An 18,646-nucleotide genomic window follows, 5' to 3' on the forward strand; every position below is an offset into this window, starting at 1 on the left:
TTTGTAGTAAAATTATTCGAGCAATTATATTATTTTGAGTACGTAAAATAATTTGCTAGTCCATTCACTCGACATGTCGCTGGTTACCTCACTAAAAATGGAACTACAGTCAGCTGTTTGTCTGGTGTCATACTGGAGGGGTTCCAGCGACGGGGGGCGATTTCCTTGGTATGTTAATTTTATACATGGCAAAATAAAGATAATTTTTGATATTTATTACAAGCCTAAAAAAGACAGAACTCCAGTATCGTTACAGGAAATTACGTTATGTTCCAACGGGGGGCAGCAGGGCAATATGTATTGCTGGTTGCCATCATGTGGGCCGAAGAAGAAACGAAGAAGGGGAATGTCTACGTGACGTCAATCTTGACATAAGAAAACAGGAACAGACTGGATAGGAAGGCAACAATATACGCAGTGGAGGGGGATAAACAACTTTGCAAGTGTTCCCAGTTTACGGGAAACTAATTTTAACCCTGAATCGAATTGGTAAGGTTTACAATTTGCCTCGCATTTCGACATGAAGGATTTTTTTCTCCACGCCAAGTAGATTATGTTGACGTTAGCTTACGTGCACAGTGAACAGTTAAAGGAAAAACGCTCACGTGACCAGCAGTAAAGTGAAGAGTTTTCTAATTATTCCCAATAGATTTATTGTTTAAAGCAAGCGATAGAACTGACGAACCGTTTGTTTTCCTTGACATGCTATTTTGCTAACGCTAGCAAACGTCGCAACAACGTTGGCGCTCACCCAATTTCGTCAATGTGGTCTTTTGGAAATGTCAACCACGCTAATCGTCAACTTACCGTCTCGTGAATGTTTGCGTTTAATTTTTACCTGTGGTGTCCCTGTTGGTTTGTTGAATGTGCTTTCGCTCTTGTTTAAATCATTTGTCACTGACAGCAGATTAAGTTCATGCTCATTTGAGTGACCTATTTTAAAACCTGCATCACTGGGCATTACTCATGTCCTCAATGAATGTTTTTTTTTTTTTTTTTTTTTTTTTTTAAATCGAACTAGTTACTAACATTTGTTTCTCGTTATATGCTGTGTCATGTTGGTTATCTTTTTATCTTCCTTGATTTCCCCTGGTGACATCTGACGGGAGAAGCCAAAAGTCACAACAACGTTTTATGTCTTCCTCTACTTTCAGTAGGGTGAGACAAATATGAGCAGCTTTAGTCACCCTGTCCAACACAGGACAACATCATTCACGAGGGTAACACACCATGGCACATCTAAGCAGGACTTGGAACGTGATTCGGGCTTCTCAGGTACATGTAACAACCAACACTTGTTTTTTTTTTTAACCCATTCATGGGCAGGGGGGCAATTTTTTGCCTTATTGAGGTAAAAGTCTCCTAAGAGCCCACCATCAAGGAAATAACACTTCTTTTTCATTTAACGCATAAAACAAAGGGCAAAAACGATGTACCCTCTTGCGGGCAGCGTCTCAAAACTGGGACGGGTATGTTATCAGTTATATGAAGTGGTACGTACTAGAGATATCTTTATTAATTCATTCTTATTCTCGAATGACACTTACGCATTAATAATATTGATGGATTAGCATTTTGAAGACAAACTTGGTTGCATACTGACCTTTCTTCTCTTGGAAAACACTCCATGTGTGCTTGAGGCAGCCATGTTGGGTCATGAAGGAAAGGGAACTAAATCCGTGCTCACTTTGACCGATGAGTTATCCTCTCCTGATACCAAACTATGCCTTCAGATTAAAACATTTAAATATTTTGATATACTGAAGGATATTATGCGTGGAAAATCATGATGTCCCAAAAATGGGACGCTGACCACAAATGGGTTAAATCAGTATTTTGGATACATGCATCATAATAGCAAGTTAGGTCATAAACAAGTGGACAAAATTTTTGGTACTTCCGTCCTAATGGAAGAAAAAACCCACAAAGATCACTAAAATAACTTGGAATTGACAAAAGTAACAATAAATAATTGCTAAAAATTGGCCAATTATATTCAGGCCATGTTTCACGTTTTGCCAACAGTATCATATTTAAAAACGAAACCAATGAAAAGGGCCTGGACAAAAATTGTCGTACACATAATAGGTAGGCTGTCAAATAATTTCTGTAAATCTGAATGCGATTTTCAGTATGTTTCAATGGGTATCTTGGCCCATTTTATGTGATTAAACCATGTCAGGTTTGAAGGGAGTCTTCTGCAGACCAGGCATGGGCCACTTACTGTTTTCAAGGTACACCAAGGTTTTAAAAAGTAAAAAAAAAAAAGTGTTATTTTTTGTTTCTGTTGTTGTTTGTGTAGGCAGTGTGATAACAACCTCTCCCCTTATTGTTTTTTTTTTGCTACCAGTGAGTAGTGATTCCTTTGACTTATTTGTTGAAAAAGTTGTCTCGTTTGGGTTTTTTTTTTCTCTTTTTTTGTACTTAGCACAGGAAGGCTGTGCATAACATGCTCAAGAAGTGAAGAGTAGCTGTGAAAGGAGGCATCCTACCATCAGAGCACCAAAATTTGATACTGGGCAATGCCTACTGTAGATTTTGTTTCAGCTCCTTATCCCAGATTTCCAATATTATATTTCAGCAGGTTCTTTGGAACAGTCAAAATGTTTTGATCACACACATTCTTTTTTGCTTTGTTTTTAAATCAGCTGTGGATTGGTATCTTTATGCTGTTGGAAGAATAATGACCTGCAACTATGACCAAGCTTTTTGACACTGGGCACCATAATGCTCCAGAATGACTTGATAGTCTTGAGATATCATTATAGCCTGCGCACATTCAACACACCTTTAGCCAAACTTAGCAAAGTAGCCCCAGAACAGAACTCAGCCTGCTGTTTGTTTCCCAGTAGGTACAGTGTTGTTTTCTTTGTACACACAGCAAACGTAGAATTGTTAGCGCTCTTTTGTTGAAGAATGAAAATTGTCAATTGTCACTGGAATAGAGAAGAGAATAATAATATTGTACAACGATTATCTTAAATGAATATATGTAAGACACAATACGTCTGCAGTAAAGTCCTTGTAAAGATCTTTGTGGGGTTTTCTTTTAAATTTAAAAAAAAATCTGACTGAGATCTAGGTCACATTGCATATCTTGAACGAGGTCAGTTTTGTCTTGAGTAACAGAAAAGTGAATCAGCTGGAGTGGTTGGAACCTCATTAGGTTGATGGTTTCTTTTCCAGGGACTTCCAAGATGCTTATCTACCTCTCCCAGCTGTTTGCATAATGCTGTTTTAATGTTCTGCCACAGCTTGCTGTAACACTAGACGATTAAAATGTGATACGCTAGCTTGTGTCCTCCCCTCCAGATGCCAGCTCCGAGTACCTGAGTGCAATTGATGGGACCGACTCTGAGGATGCAGGCAGAAAAAGGTCTGCGGTCGGCCAGGACCCCGCTGGCGTGCAGCTGGCAGTGATGGGAGGCTCGTATGCTGGACTTTCGCCGATGCTCATTATGAATAACTTTGTCCTTAATCAGGTAAATGTAGCATGAATACAGGTTTTTATCTTCTTGGTTTTTGATTTCTTATGTTCAAACTTTTTTTTTTTTTTTTAATTGGTTAAGAGGAAATCTCTTATCTTGCTGAGACTTTTGACGCTCTCTGTCTGTGCGTTTGTCCTAGTCACGTCTTGTGGCGTAGTACTGTAACTATCTGACGGCCAATAGTTGTCACTGTGAGACTTTTTAGCGGTGTCTCAGACAATATGAGTTATTTGAATGATGTCTTGTCAGTGGGCAATCCTTGAATGCCCCTAGAGGTCATTGATGATAACTTTTGGTCTAAAATGCAAGAGAATAGTTATGAAGATAGGTGACTCAGTATAGAGTACTCAAATATATTAAATCAATGAACAATTCATGTAAATTGACACATTGCTTACTTCATCTTGTGAATGGATCAGTTATCTTTTTTTTAAACTTGATCGACCCCAAAAATCTGGATCATTCGAAGCCTCCCATCTAACCCATCCTTCTTGCAACCCCGGCAGATTTGAAAGGAAGTGGTTTTGACTTTGAATGGAGATGGAGTAGTCAGCAGACATTTAATAACACAAATATTACATTTATGGTTGTTCATCTAGAACAATTATTATGCTGTCCTCCATTTCTCCCTTGTCGTTTATATTACAACTGCACCAAAACAGCACTTGGGATTATTTTTGCAAAATGGCGAAAATTGTGGTGCAGTTCATTATCTTCGTTCTGGACAGGAGCATAGATACATTTTGCATGGGAAATGTGATTTATCAAAAGTCACTTTCCGCGCAGAGACATTCCGTCAAAAGGCAGGTGCAAGCTCGCATCGTCTTGAAAGGCGGTGGATAAAACTTTTCTGATTCTATAAACATTTTTTAAGTGACACAAACGAAAATTATTGCGGCATATCGTCTGTTCAGCAATGCACTTGACTCGGACCCAGTCACAAGGAGTCCAGCTATATCTCCTGTGACAAAACTATGGTACTTTCACCTCTTCATTTCTACTTATCTGGATAGCTTTAGAGTGCTGTGACTATTAGTGCTGGGCTATACCAGGCAGTTTTCTGAGCGTCCTATCCCAAGTTATAAATGCAATGCTACGCATCTTGAGCGGATCAAACAAATGACCACAGTCTCTATTCAAGTAAAACCAATCACAACATGCCTTCTATGGCGGTTTCTGGCTTAAACCAAACTATAGGTGGAATTTATTAATTTTCGATAACTTGTGTAACATTTTTTTTTCGTCTTCCATTAACACTTCCACTTCTATCAAGTTAAACTTTATTTTGCTCTTTCAGTGCTCTCCCAAATGTTTTCACCATCAGAGCTACCCAGAGCGCAAAAGCCTCTTTCCAATATTGCGGCCCCCACCACTTTTAAACCAGTTTTGCAACAGCTCACCACAACAGAACCGAATAAAATGTGGTGCTGCGTGCAGAGTTCGGCAACTAGTCTTAAGTAAATTCAAAAGACTTTTTATTTTTCAGTGTATGATCTTGTCTTCCAATAATGAGGATGATTATCTCAGTTTCTTATTCTTTTCAGCCTTCAAAGGTGACTCCAGCAGAGAAACAGTGGGGCTTTCCTTCATCTCTTGATGTCATACCACAATCTCAGATGGTTCTTCTCCAACCAATGATGTCGGCAAGTGCAACTCCTGAAAGTATTCCGCAGTCACACACTTACGCATCCTCCCTCAAATCATATACCAGAATTGCCCCAAACCCAGTGGAGAAACCGTCAAAGAGGTCCGGATCCTCCAGAATGAGGGGAAGTTCCTCCTCAGCGTACGACCAGCGACACAGGCGACATCAGCAAGGCAGCAGGCAGCACCGCACCCCCATCCCTGAGTGGGCCCCACAGGCTCCCAGCAAAGCAAGTTTGTCCAAGTTTGATCCATCAAACAACCACTCGGCTCTGTTGGCTCAGAGCTCAGAGACACTTAATCAGAAGTGTCTCCCCACGGTGACCGGGACCACCTCTGTGTTCCCGTGCACATATCAGTCTCAGACAGAGTTGGACGACACCCAGCTGTGTCCTGATATTTATTCGGACGGCCTCTTGGCCGAGAGCAACAAGTTGAAGCGTTTCAGCAACACCTACAACATCCTCAGCAACTGCGGCCTGCTGGGCATTACCATGCGCACCAAGCAGCTGATCAAGGACAACAAGCGCACCCAGAGTCAGTTGCTGCAGCTTCAGGAGCACACGGCACTCCTGCTGGAGGCTCTGGGAAGCGGAGACCCTCAGCTGTGGACTAAACTGCAGCTCTCCCTGCAAAACTATAACATGTAATGGTGCCTGGAGAAGCCTCGTGAGCAGAGACCTACTTTACTTAGCACTGTGGTGGTGACTTAACTAGCAATTGTGAGGAGCCAGCATGTCATGTCCTAATTCAAATATTCATCGATACTCGATTGTATCATCATGAAGACCGCATAACACACATGAACTGCTTTTGTGTTCTCGTCTGGGAGGCGTAGGTTGCGGACATTATGCTGGCTGTTTCAGAAAAGTTCCAGGTGTCACCAAAAATATATTTTAAACCGCATCTATGTAATTTCCCCTTTTCAGCAAATGATTGTATCTATGTATGTACATATCCTTTGTGTCAGTAGTGAGTGGGCTCACTAGTGATGGGTCATGGATCTTTCAGTACAACCCTGAGACAAAACGCCGGAGCCTTGAGCGGAGAACCCGACATGACCAAGGCCAGAGAATCTAAGACAAAAATCCAAGACATTGATGTCATTCTTCGATTAGAAGCGTAGTCCAATGCTGGTTGTTGCCACAGGGGCAACGATCAAGCAGGACGTGTGCAAAGATATCCTGCCGCGTTTACGTTGTTCAGTGAGCGGGAAGATGGGGCCGCTGTGGCAGGACCACTGCTTCACCATGAAAACAGGGCTGCTCACAAAACCCTGTGCATCTGAGAGTTTCTGGTTGAGAAGAATATCACCTTGCTGGAGCAACTTCCCGACTAACATGACCTAGGTACCCCTCCCATTCCTAAGATCAAGAAGATGAAAAGGGGAGGACTTTTGTGAAGATGTTTAACCTCAAGACGGCTCTGACAGCTGCAGAGGATCCAGGAAGAGTCTTACCTTGAAGGTGATTGAGAAGGTTGGGAAGACCACTGGGGGGATATTACCTCAAAGGGGAAATCATATAGCTTGTACTTGAAATATATCATTTGAGACATCAGGCACTCCTCATGAATTCAGAACGGCAAGTCTACTCTAAATTTCTAAATATAAAACTGAAGTGTATCCGCTATCACCCAGCAGCAGGACCGAACCCGCCTATAATGAGTTTATTTGTGCGAAGCCCAACCTAAATGTAGGACTGTCGTAGCTTTCTGGAGTATGTCTACGGTGACTTGTGTACATACAAACGTGCTCCAGCACATATATTAAAAGTTTCTCTTCTAACAACTATTTAGATTTTCATGCCAAAAATAATGCATGATTTATTATATGGACCTCTTGGTTAACTCATCTGCCTCATGATGCTGAGCTTCTGGGTTTGAATCTTAGCGCCAGCCTTGCTGTATAGAGTTTGCATGTTCTCTCCGTGCCTGCGTGGGCCTCCTGCCACATTCCAAAAATATGCGTATTGGTTTAATTAATGTCCATACATATGAATGTCACCGTAAATGGTTAGTTGTCCATATGTCCCCTTCAATTGGCTGGTGACCAATCCAGGGTGCACCCAATATCTCACCTAAGATAAGATAAGTGGCTTGGAAAATGGAAAATAGTCTTTACAGAATACCCATACAAGCACAGTCTGTCAGCTTGTAAAGTGTTGTGACAGGACTTTTTAGGGACTAATATTATTCAATCAACACACTTCACTCCCATTTTTGTTTGCGTTCTACATTTTTGTTTGCACTCAGATTATATATATTTTTTGTTTTGGTTAAATGCAGTGTTCGATCGCCATTCAATTTCGGTCACCGGAGTCAATTTGAACACTACAACTTTTTGTATCAGTTTCTACTTAGCACATTGTTCTTGAGAATTATTTGATATTCCTGCTCTAAATAAGGTTGGAAATAAAAGGATTACTTGTAAGGATGTATGCAGTATAGTAGCATCATCTTGGATGCATTGTCACTTCATGGTAAACATCATGCAAATATTAATTTCTACAGACACGCTCAAGCTTTCCTTCCAACTTCAGTAGTATTTGTGAAGAAAAAGATAATTATCCTACCTTTTTAAGTGTGTACAGATGAAGGTTGAATAGCCAAATATTGTATACTCAAATAAGGGTACCCTTACTTTAGAATATGACTCAAGGAAAAGTAAAAATTAGTCAAATATTAAGAAAGTAGTCAATGAAAAAATTACTCAAGTAAAGAGGAACTTGGGAGTAACTTCAGTCTGTCTGTTTTTTATCAGTGTCAACATCAAAGAAAAAATGTATGGGAGTCTACATAGACCTGCCACCATTTCGATTTTGAATTGCCCAAAAACCAACGAAACATGCATTGGGCCCAAAACATGATTTGCTTTATTCACTGAAAAATACCTTTTTGCTGAACTTTTTTACATGTGTGCTAATTTTGCCACAACAGCAATAGAAACATAGTTTTGTTTTTTTTTCAAGTTAGATGCTTCTGTTGTTTTTGTTTTTTTTTTTTAAATCTGTGACATAAACGTGCTTCAGCAAAATTTGTTATTTTGATTGGCTCGTGAAGGCTCCGTGCCTGGTCATGCGACTGTCTTGTGTCGTATGATTGGTGTATTGGAGTCAAATGACATTATTGATCCCGTTTGATTGGTGCAACGGGCACCCTATGTGGAAGTCAGTGATGGAGTCTAAAAATAGATCTGCACTGGCAAAAATGAATAAATAAATAAATGTAATTAATAGTATGTTGGTAATGTAGCGTAGTAAAAGTATCATTCCTTCATCACAAGTCAAATTAAAACGTACAGTACATTTGAAGTACTCTTGACAATTACTGTTTGTCGAAAATGTGAGTTGAGTAAATGTGACAGTTTAAATGGAGCGCGTTAACCCACCACTGTTTATTTGTGATGAGATTTAATTTTTGACAACCATAAAAGCTGTTATTTAATCTTTCCCAGTACATCAACTGTTTGCCATAGAAATGTGGTATAGATGTTTATTTTTTTGAAGGTGTACTGTAAAGCTATCTAGCCCTAAAATGTTTTTTGCTTCGTTACTGGTACTGCCGTACTTGTTTCTGCTGCTGTTTTTATTTGTACCAAGGTCATAATTATAATACAGCTGATATTAGTAACATATCAGACTCTTGCACTTTAGTTACCAGAATATCGCTCTGCTTGATTTTTTTTTTTTTTTTTTTTTGTAAAAATTAATGGTTTACGGTGCCTTTTGGATACGTCTGTGCTTGTGTTAGAGCTTGAACTGTTTGGACCGACGTTTATTTTTACACCAAACAAACAATCATGACAAGGAAGCCTTACAGTAGATGGATGAGTTTTAATGGCATGTTGAAATACGGCACAGTTTTATTTTTGCAAAACATATACTCAGCAGTAACAAGACGGGAGACATAAACAAATCTGCCCTGTTTTTAACAATTTGTAACTTCTCGTGAAACGTGCCTGTAGTTGCAAAAGTCACCTTGACGAATAGTCATAAAAGTTTGTTTGAAAAATCATTTCTTCTCTGTCCTTTCTTTTGTATGTACAAAAATCATTTCCTCACCTGGTGACTACTCGGAACTGATGTTACCTTATACAGTGTATCACCTGAGTGCTTTTAAATTAAGAACTCACTCAATATAGCACTTTGGATTCATACGTGTAGCAGGAACAGACAAAATAGCTGTATAAAATTGTATTTAATGATATTTAAAACATCTTAAACATAATTCTCAAATAGCCAAAGAGTTGCTGCGTTCTAAGTGGAAAGTGCTTGCTATGCATTACTGCGTTCCATCGTTAGTATTTGCAGTACGTATGTAGCTATTGCTTCATCTGCCGGGCAGTTGTGTACAAAGCATCGAAGTAAGACGTGATATTATGGCACATTGTGATTAATACCCTGGATAATTACAGCGCGTAGCCCATGTTGCATCTAATTCTCCAAAGCAGACGACCATGTTATGTTGATGCTATTGCCTGCTAGCCCTTAACATCAAATGTAAGAAGTGTAAAAACGCATTTCCTGAATGGAGGAGCGTTCAGGTCACATTCGAGTTGAGCGCTAAATACAAAAATGCAAAGTAATGTTTGTTTATGATCAACCTTGTCATTAATGTATAGTCCTAAAAATTGCCTTTCAATTGCTACGTAAAATAGAAAAGTACACTACTGTATGTACTTTATATATGGCTCTTCTCCTTAAAGGAATGTACGCCAAGTGACCGATCCGTTTAGTCCCCACCAATCTTGTTGCGCATACATTTATGCACCCCTTTCGCCCAGAAGGGTTCTAATGACTTAAAGATAAGATGCCGGCAAAGCACTAACTTTGTCTAAATGAAACTTCCGCTCACTTGCTCACATGAAAATTACTATAGTACATTTATTACTTTAGGCATGAACAAAAACACCAAAGAGGTATGTTTTTCGGCAAAAAATTAAGACTAGACCCCCCCCCCCAAAAAAAAAAAAATAATCTGCAACTAGATGACTTTCTGAATACTAAACTGCGAATATATATAATTCTTATATATTTATTCATTCCAGTAATACCATTAAAAACACTTAGCGTAACATACTGTCCTTCATAATGTTCCCACTCCATTAGGTGCCGTTCCTCAAAGGGCATGTAGTTCTAATTGCTCGGTTTTATTATACAATGGACGATGTGTCACTATTTCTATGTATGTTTTTTTTTAAGTGTTTTGAAATTGGAAAAACAACCCATTCTGGACACTGATCTATTATTTCAGCAACAAAGTACTTTTCCTGTTTCAGTGTCAAATTGTCACATAACAAAACCTTTCAAACTCAATTTTGTGGGATTTTAGAGGTTCGCCTGTATCTGCATCCAAATGATTCACCCGAGAGAAGATTTATGACAAATTGTTGTTCCAATGACCTTTTGGAAGCTGCTGATGAATTAATAATAAGATAGACGCTCAGTCTTGCTTGATTCCCTCTTCAGAGCACATCTCCGCCGTGTGCACAGGCAGGATGAGGCCGAGCGCCCAGTTGGTGCCGAACACATCCGTCAGGTTGCTTCTCCAGGGGCTGCGGTTCTCCACGAGCTGGCCCCTCTGCATCTGACACCAGGTCTGACCCCGGGCCACAAGCAGCACTTGCTGGCAGCAGAAACCCGCGCACACCAGCCCGATGCCCAGCCACACGTACAGCATCAGGACCAGGAAGAGCTGCAGTCCGGAGATTGTTCCTGAATTCAGGGGTGGAAATTCCCTAGTAAGTCTTACATCGTCGTGAAGTGGATTTGTTGACGACAAAAAAAAATAAACATAAAATAATAATAATAATACAACTCACCTGTGAAGAAGTAACCAGTGGAGAGGGGGAGAAGGGTCAGGAAGGTCAACGGGTTCTCAAAAGAGATGGAGTACTCCACTGTGAGGAAGGCCACACCGAGTACCAGCGAATACAAACAAGTGCACGAAGTGTAGATGCAAAACATGATGAAATAGCGCATGTTCTTGTTGCCAATACAATTCCCGGTGAAGAAGCAGTGGTGATCCCGTTTGAGAATAACCTTCTTGCACAGTTTGCAGAAGTGACGGCCATTCAGGAGGTAGTGGGCGTCCACTTTGTCGGAGCAGTGCGGGGAACACACGGGGACCGCCGTCTCGTTGGCGCTCGCCGCAGGGTACAGGATGGTCATGGTGTAATTCCCGAGGGCGTTGAACATCAGGAAAAGGAAAATGACCGTGTGGATGGTTGTGGAGCCTCCGTGTGAAGCGTCGGGGCTGGGGAAGATCGTTGGGATGAAGAAGCCAAAGTGGAGGATGAAGGTGACCACTGTCGCCGTGAAAAAGTACGCAGGGGCCACAGCATTGAGAAGCCTCAGTTTGAGCATCCGGGTGAACATGCCTGTGTGGGAGGAAAAGCTTGAGGTCGGGGGGTGATACAATGCACACAACATGTCACCATGTGAAATCCCTAACCCTAAAAGTGGCGATCTCAACGTATTGCATCACCTTCCCTCTTAAAACACTCAATAAGCAGTTGGGTTAGTGAGTCTTCGTAGGTGGAATTCTCTCTCGTTCTTGCTGGATTGACAACTTGTGTTGTTTAACAGTCTGGGGTCTCCCTTGTCATATTTTGCAGTTCATTATGCACTGCACACTTTCAATGGGAGACCGGTTTGGACTGAAAAATCCCACCCAAATAGTGAGAACATGCAAATGTGGAGAATATGTGGCATGCTCAGTTACCACCATGTTTACTGGTTTTCATTTTCTTATTTTAAATATATGGTCTAGATGTTTTCATACAAATATTGTAATCATGAATACTCTCACATGAGCATAATTATTAATAGACTACATCGTGTTTTGACTTGTGTATACATTCAGGTCACATCGCTGCTGTTATATGAGCGAAACTTTTAGAAACTGAGGATCCCCTGTAAAAAAAAAAAATAATTATAAGAGGTGCTTTAAAAGGCACTTTAAACATCTAAGATTGCAAGTTATGTTTGAAATGATGGCCTGTTTCTAAAGGATAATTTTATTGCTCTTGACTTCTGTAGAAATAGGTCATAAAATTGGAAAACAGTTGAAAACTGCGATAGAGAGAGAGAGAGAGAGGGAGGGTGGAGAGTCTTGTGCAGGACAAAACTCATTTGAACAAATTGGGTTTCCTGGACCCTTAGGGGCCACGAGTGGACCAAAAATACCTCGCACTCTGCACGCTGCTCTGCTAACCTACAGCCGAATGCCGCGTTTGTGTGGAAGATGACAACTCTACTCGTGAAACTGAGCCTCATAGTGAAAACACCGGGAATGACCCACGGCGTGCCCTCCACCACCGGCCACACGCGCGCTCCGGCTCAGCACTGTCAAGTGTTATCATCCAAACCCTACACGGTTGCCTACGGAAAGACGAGGAAAGCCGTGCTGTGACGTCATTAGCGTGATTACTGGGTGAAGGAAGAAAAAAAAAAAGACGAGGATGGCGGCGGTGATGGTGATGAGACGCGAATGCTCGTTCGTGTACCTGCAGCCGAGGGGGGAGCTGTCCTTTTCAGCACCGCGGAGCTTGCTGAAGTGCAGCCGAGCCTCGCAGATCTCGTTTATTTACTCGTGGCAAGCTACGTGCCTATCTCCATCGCCCCCTGCTGGCGGAGATGCCTTACACCCCACCCCCCAACTTTTCAACAATCCCATTTCCCATCTTATTTAGCTGATTACGCTTTCCCCGTGCTTACTTATAATGTATTTTTTCATTTTATTTATTTTTGATGATTTATCAATTTGAATAACTTGACGATTCTACGTATATCCAGCCATCCATTTTCTTAGCCACTTACCCTCATGAGGGAGTGCTTGAGCCTATCCCATCTGTCAACGGGTAGGAGGCAGGGTACACCCTGAAGTGGCTGCCGGCCAATCACAGGGCACATAGAAACAAACAACCATTTGCGCTCACAATCGCACCTAGGAGCAATTTAGAGTGTCCAATTAATGTCGCTTGTTTTGGGAATGTGGGAGAAAACCCACGCAGGCATAGGGAGAACACATCAACTCCACACAGGCGGGTCCAGGATTGAACCCGTCACCTCAGAACTGTGAGGCCAACACTTTACCAGCTGAGCCACGGTACTGCCTGTATATGATTTTATTTTAAATATTTATGTTTACCTAATATGCAAACGGGCTCACCAATCTGTACGTTCTAAAAAAACAAATGTTGCCCCAAAGTTCACGCGCCTCTTAAGTTTAATGCACTGCAGCTTATTATTATTGTCTTGAAATATTGTAGTGACCTGCATTGCAGACTATTTTCCAGCAGATGGCACTGCAGCCCCTCTAGAGTGTTATACAAGATAAGAAGAAGATTGAAACTATATTACGTTGCGCCTCATGGCTGCGCAGATGTCAAAATATTCATAACCTCTTAGCGTGAGGCAGGGCAACAACAACACTGTAGCTTTTGACACTCTGACAGGTCTCAACTGAAACTGAATATACAAAATAGCTGGGATAGGCTTCAGCAGTCACGTCACACTTGTGAGGATAAGCTGCTCAAAAAAATGGATGGATGGCTTTATATCATTATTAGTATTTAATATTATTACTACCCTGGTGACCATGAGCAATACAGAAGATGAATGAAGATTTCGAAGTACCCAAGCACACTGAACAACAGCTCATTGGGGTTATTAAAATGCTAAATCAACTATGTTGGGAGCGCCATGCAAGCGACGGAGTAGCTAGTATTAGCTACCAGTTTGTACTGCAAATCATGGACGTTTCCAGAAGATGTCTGGTTGGCAGATGAGGCACCTTGTGGGGAACGCAGTTTGGTAAACTTCTCAAAGTGATGGAGAGGAAGGTCTGGATTATTATTGGCAGTACTACAAATTAAAGGGCCCGTATTTTTCGCCATTTGGATCTCCATAAAGTTACTCACTAACATGGAGCTAGTATGAAAGTGTCAATTTCATAAAAAAAAAAACGAAAAAAAACATTGGTTTTGTGATTCATGTCCAGACGAGGCACCTCTGACAACTACTTCTGTTTGACCCAGTTTTGTATCAACTTTGTCCATATTTGGCTAAGACCGCCCCCTTTCTGCTGCTTGGTTGCTTCGAGATAGAAACAGTACGTGTTTGTTATTGGTGACAGATCTGGCTCGGCGTACAAAGGAAAGTGGACATCTTCACTCGTAACAAACGTAGATAAGGTCGAGAAATTCAAACAACCTGATTATTAGGACTCTTGGCAAAAAACAAAAAATGTCTGGAACTCAGAAATACGTGAATGAATTTAATTCATACTTCGCTTGTTTACTGAGGAACCCCAGAGCCAAAATGACATTCCAAATACTATAAAAAGATGGTTTGGTATAATATGGCACCTTTATGTAAAGGTGAAAGAGAAGTATTGTTGTCTGTACTTTTTTTTTTTTTTAATTTAACAAGTATCTGAACTTCTACTTCAATAGAGTACTTTTGGTACCTTTGACCTGCACATGTAATGCTAATGTTTTCCCATTAATTCGTCCATCTTGATTATTTACAATGGACTGTTTGCTTGTTGATACTCCCTAAGAGCCGCGCGCTGGCAGGTGTTGAACTTTCAGACGGTCCCTGGGAAGGTGGGAGTTTCTTGTGTTTCTTGGCTGTGGAAGACAAAACCCAACGGCGGCTTCTCTTTCCATTCAATGACGCCAGCCCATCTGCGAGTGTTTTGAGGTGAGTTCAGCTCGTTTGGATCTCCGGCGTCCGCACTCGGGGACTGAAACGCGCGTCGGGTGGTTCAATTGCGCCATTTGTGTCGCAACGCTTTTTCATCAAGTTGAGGTGGGAAGGTGGCTGTGGGGGCAGTTGTGAGCGCTGCAGCGGCGAGGGGGCGACGGGGCGTCCTGATTCATCGGACACAATCGTGTTTATAAGACTTCTGATGAGATCTATACTTTTTTTTTTTTTTTTTTTTTTTGACGCGATCACATCCTACTGCGGTGGTTTTTAGTGGTGATGTGGCGAGAGGGAGGCTTATCTGGCAACGTGCTACACCCAAAAGAGACAAAACACCCCCCCCACCCCTTATTTCTTTCTCACTACAACCTGCCAGCTCCTCATTGCACACTTCATCGTGTGCTTTACATTCTCTCCTTATCTGCCAGCTCCCTCTCTGCAGATAAAGAACCTGTTATGACCTACCCGTGATTAAACACCCGCGTGGCTTTCATCTCTCTGTTTGCAGTAACCTACACGCACAAAGACATTATTTGTTTAAGTAGTTTCACCTGTTGAATTCAAGCTAATTGCATTGCATTTCATGCTAACACACCACTTTAATATGCCAAACAAGACGGGTCTGGCGAGTTGTGCATGTAATAAGCTACATTGTGTAATTTTGATGATGGAAAAAGGTCCAGTTGATGTTTGGTTTTGATTAGGCCGTGTAGTTCAAGTGCAGCACAGGGTTTACTGGTTCATCTGTAAAGGTTCAAATCTCCACGTTGCATGTCCTCCGCTACTCCTATTTCCTCCCCCACATTCCTAAAACATGCATGTTACATTGGTTAAAAGAGTGACTTGTCCAAAGGGGTGAGTGTGAATTGTTGGTTGTTTACATGTCCTGCGAATGGCTGGCAAGCAGTCCAAAGTGTTGGGCCAAAGTCATCTGGGAGAGGCTCCAGCTCCACTGTGACACTGAGCACTGCTAAGCTTTGGAAGATAGATGAATTTACATTTTATTTTTAAAAATGAGGAATCCTTTTCATTCTGTACAATATTTGTTTTCTGTTGACATAGTTGTGTGGAGAGCCCAAATGCAACACACAAATATTGGGCAATGGCTTTATATATCAACTGTGACAAGTCCAATCACAAATGGATGAGTAGTAGGGGACTTGAATTGAAAGCCCAGATAAATAGTCTGTGTAGATTTTGGGCCTCGGCCAGTTTTCAATCAAGGTGGGCGTGGCTGACTGTGCAAAGTGGAAAAATGCTGGGACGGCACACGTGTGATGAACGCCGTCCAACTGTGACACTTGTTAGTGTCTCCACCCACTTGAATGTTCAGAGTGTCATCTATTTATAGAAACTGAGTAAGTGTTTGAAAATTGGTCATTTAAATTAAATCCATTACCCATGCATATTACTTAATCGATATTTCGGTACAATTAAAATTGGTTCAGGGGAAATGGTGGAAACAAATAAAACAGATCTTTTAAAGGATTACGATATGGTGTGTTTTTTGAGTGGCTGTCACTTGAATGCTTGTGGTTTTTGATTCTGAGCTTCAAAGTCAAAAGTGGTCATTTTAATATGAGCAAGATTGTCTAAAATCTTTTCAATACGCTGTAAACAAATTAGCTGTATATGGAAGCATACGGGAACTCAAAATATGTTGGTTGTTGATGAATGAGAGCTTTAGGCTAATGACTTTTAGCATCTTACCTATCAAGATACCAGCAGTCAAAATATTGATTTGGATTCTGTGGTTTAAGCAAGAACATTTAATCGATCAGAACTGTTTTTTTTTTTTTTTTTTTTTTTTTGCCTCGGCATGTTTTCTTCCCGAGATTGCTTTAATGTTTCATCTGAGGATGCAAACCAAGACTCCCAATTGAATAATGGTCATTTTCAGGCACTGTGCATACGTACATGAATATTGCAAGAATTAATGCTGAGATTGAAGTAAAAGCCCTTGTATTAGTGAGATGGACAACTGAACTGCTGTAAAGCAGGTTAGCAAGGAGCTACTGTACATGATTGCTGGCTGGGTCTTCTTTTTCTGTGTGTCGAATGCTTGTTCTCCTTCAGCACCTTCAGTAAGTGAACAGTTCCATTTAAGATCAGCGAGATGCAAAAATTGGAGGTGGCGTGCAAAGATCCATAGGAGGGGTTGAGTTTTGAGTTAATATCCTTGACTAACTGTGGGGAAAACAAGTGTTCAGTTATTCAGTAAATAGCACCTTAAATGTTCCCTAGTCATTTTTTCACGTTGGTGGTTGGTGGAATAATGCTCCCTAGAGGAGTTGTGCCGTCGCATAGCCTGGCGTTGTCACGACCCATCGGAACGGGAGTAGGACCCAAATGCAGGACTCGGACGATGCAAGGTAGTTCAGGGAGAAACGTTTATTATATGCCGAGGTCGGGGATCGAGCAGGCAGTCAGGTGCAGCACCGGTAGTTGGGACGTCGGGCGAAGAGAGCAGGTGAGCGGGCAGGCAGGAGTCGGTACACGGGAGAACGATCAAAGGAGGCAGAAGTATCAAAGGAGTCAGGGTTACAAGGTTGTTCGGAGAACAGGCGAAGGTCGGTACACACTGGTTGTCGATCAGGGATACCGGAGCACTCGAACGGGACATGAAGCTCAACAAACTGGCCCGGACCAGTCGTTATCGGGGTCATATAAATATGCTGGATAATCAGCCCGCATGAGGCGCAGGTGTGCGCCTCCCAATCAGTGCAACCGGGCTGCCACCCGCACAACCCGGGCTGGAGCGGCAGGATCATGACAGGCGTCTGCCGTGGATCTTTCTCAACCTCCCATAGCTGATGCCATGTTTTTAATTTTTCCTTCTTTTGACTGTAAAAAGTTCAGACTCAATCAAGGGCACCTCTGCCAGTTGCAATAAGTAGTGCACTCCATTTTGCATCAGTTTCACATCCATCCATTTTCTGTGTCGCTTATCCTCACGAGGGTCGCGGGGAGTGCTGGAGTCTATCCCAGCTGTCAACGGGCAGGAGGTGAGGTACATCCTGAACTGATTGCCAGCCAATCGCAGGGCACATGGAGACAAACAGCCACATTCACAATCACACCTAGGGGCAATATAAAGTCTCCAATTAATGTTGCATGTTTTTTTGGGATGTGGGAGGCAACCCGAGTGCCCGGAGGAAACCCACGCAGGCACGGGGAGAACATACAAACACCACACCGACGGGGCCGGGATTGAACCTGTTGGTTTCACACAATCATCTCTTTGAGATTGCATATTTTATGATTATGATCATCGCTGATCCAAGGTGTTTTTATTTTATTTTCTAATCACACAAATCATCCTGTTCCACATGCACAGGGCATAAAATGTGTTTGTTTTTGTTCCTAGCTAGGGAATACAATAGGAAATGGGAATTTACTAATTTTGTTTTTGGGCAAAGGAAGTCTGCTGCCTGTCTGATTTTGAATTGCACTGTCAAGATGTTGTTGCACCACTCAGCGTTCACAAAGCATCAACTCTTTTTTTTTTTTTTTTTTTTTTTGTGTATTGTTTTGAGGCAGCTATAGCCAACAAAGTGCAATAGAACGTCGAAGACATTCGCTTGACTAATCTATGTGGGTTTGCATTTTGTTAATTTTTTATGTCCTTTCCCATTCTCAGTGAATATAGTGGAAACCAAAGTTGTACCACACAGCCGGATAATAAGCTAAATAATTGTGACACAGTGTGTTATTTAAATTTGACACACAAGAGATTCAAAAAAATTTATTTATTTGTTTTTTATTTTTAGCAACCCTCTGTTGTGTTGCAGATAAAAAAAAAAA

At 41.5% G+C, this 18,646-nt stretch overlaps 3 protein-coding genes across 3 annotated transcripts in view; 2 read left to right on the forward strand and 1 right to left on the reverse strand.

The window, feature by feature from the left end:
• The first annotated feature begins 327 nt into the window (after window positions 1–327).
• Window positions 328–9,146, forward strand: cipca (CLOCK-interacting pacemaker a). The gene is made up of 4 exons (XM_061844581.1): window positions 328–489; window positions 1,155–1,275; window positions 3,313–3,482; window positions 5,033–9,146. The coding sequence occupies exons 2-4, from the start codon at window positions 1,170–1,172 to the stop codon at window positions 5,780–5,782; spliced, it is 1,026 nt and encodes a 341-aa protein (XP_061700565.1). The 5' UTR covers window positions 328–489; window positions 1,155–1,169; the 3' UTR covers window positions 5,783–9,146.
• Window positions 9,147–9,235: 89 nt separating this feature from the next.
• On the reverse strand, window positions 9,236–12,702 carry zdhhc22 (zinc finger DHHC-type palmitoyltransferase 22). The gene is made up of 3 exons (XM_061844582.1): window positions 12,640–12,702; window positions 10,954–11,511; window positions 9,236–10,846 (listed from the first exon to the last, which is right to left on the reverse strand). Exons 2-3 carry the CDS (start codon window positions 11,507–11,509, stop codon window positions 10,575–10,577), a joined length of 828 nt encoding a protein of 275 aa, XP_061700566.1. The 5' UTR covers window positions 11,510–11,511; window positions 12,640–12,702; the 3' UTR covers window positions 9,236–10,574.
• Window positions 12,703–14,273: 1,571 nt separating this feature from the next.
• tmem63c (transmembrane protein 63C) overlaps window positions 14,274–18,646 on the forward strand; it is a 28,583-nt gene continuing 24,210 nt past the window's right edge. Inside the window, exons 1-2 of the mRNA XM_061844577.1 lie at window positions 14,274–14,328; window positions 14,697–14,839. The gene's annotated coding sequence lies outside the window, so the exon portion shown is untranslated. The remainder of the gene's footprint in view (window positions 14,329–14,696; window positions 14,840–18,646) is intronic.

The sequence above is a fragment of the Syngnathoides biaculeatus genome, chromosome 15, assembly GCF_019802595.1.
Source record: "Syngnathoides biaculeatus isolate LvHL_M chromosome 15, ASM1980259v1, whole genome shotgun sequence".
NCBI lineage: Eukaryota > Metazoa > Chordata > Actinopteri > Syngnathiformes > Syngnathidae > Syngnathoides > Syngnathoides biaculeatus.

Coding starts and splice junctions, on each gene's coding strand:
- cipca (XM_061844581.1), top strand. CDS start 1,170: ATGAGCAGCTTTAGTCACCCTGTCCAACACAGGACAACATCATTCACG. Junction 1,276..3,312: donor ACGTGATTCGGGCTTCTCAG/GTACATGTAACA, acceptor CCTCCCCTCCAG/ATGCCAGCTCCGAGTACCTG. Junction 3,483..5,032: donor ATAACTTTGTCCTTAATCAG/GTAAATGTAGCA, acceptor TATTCTTTTCAG/CCTTCAAAGGTGACTCCAGC.
- zdhhc22 (XM_061844582.1), bottom strand. CDS start 11,509: ATGTTCACCCGGATGCTCAAACTGAGGCTTCTCAATGCTGTGGCCCCT. Junction 10,847..10,953: donor CACTGGTTACTTCTTCACAG/GTGAGTTGTATT, acceptor CCCTGAATTCAG/GAACAATCTCCGGACTGCAG.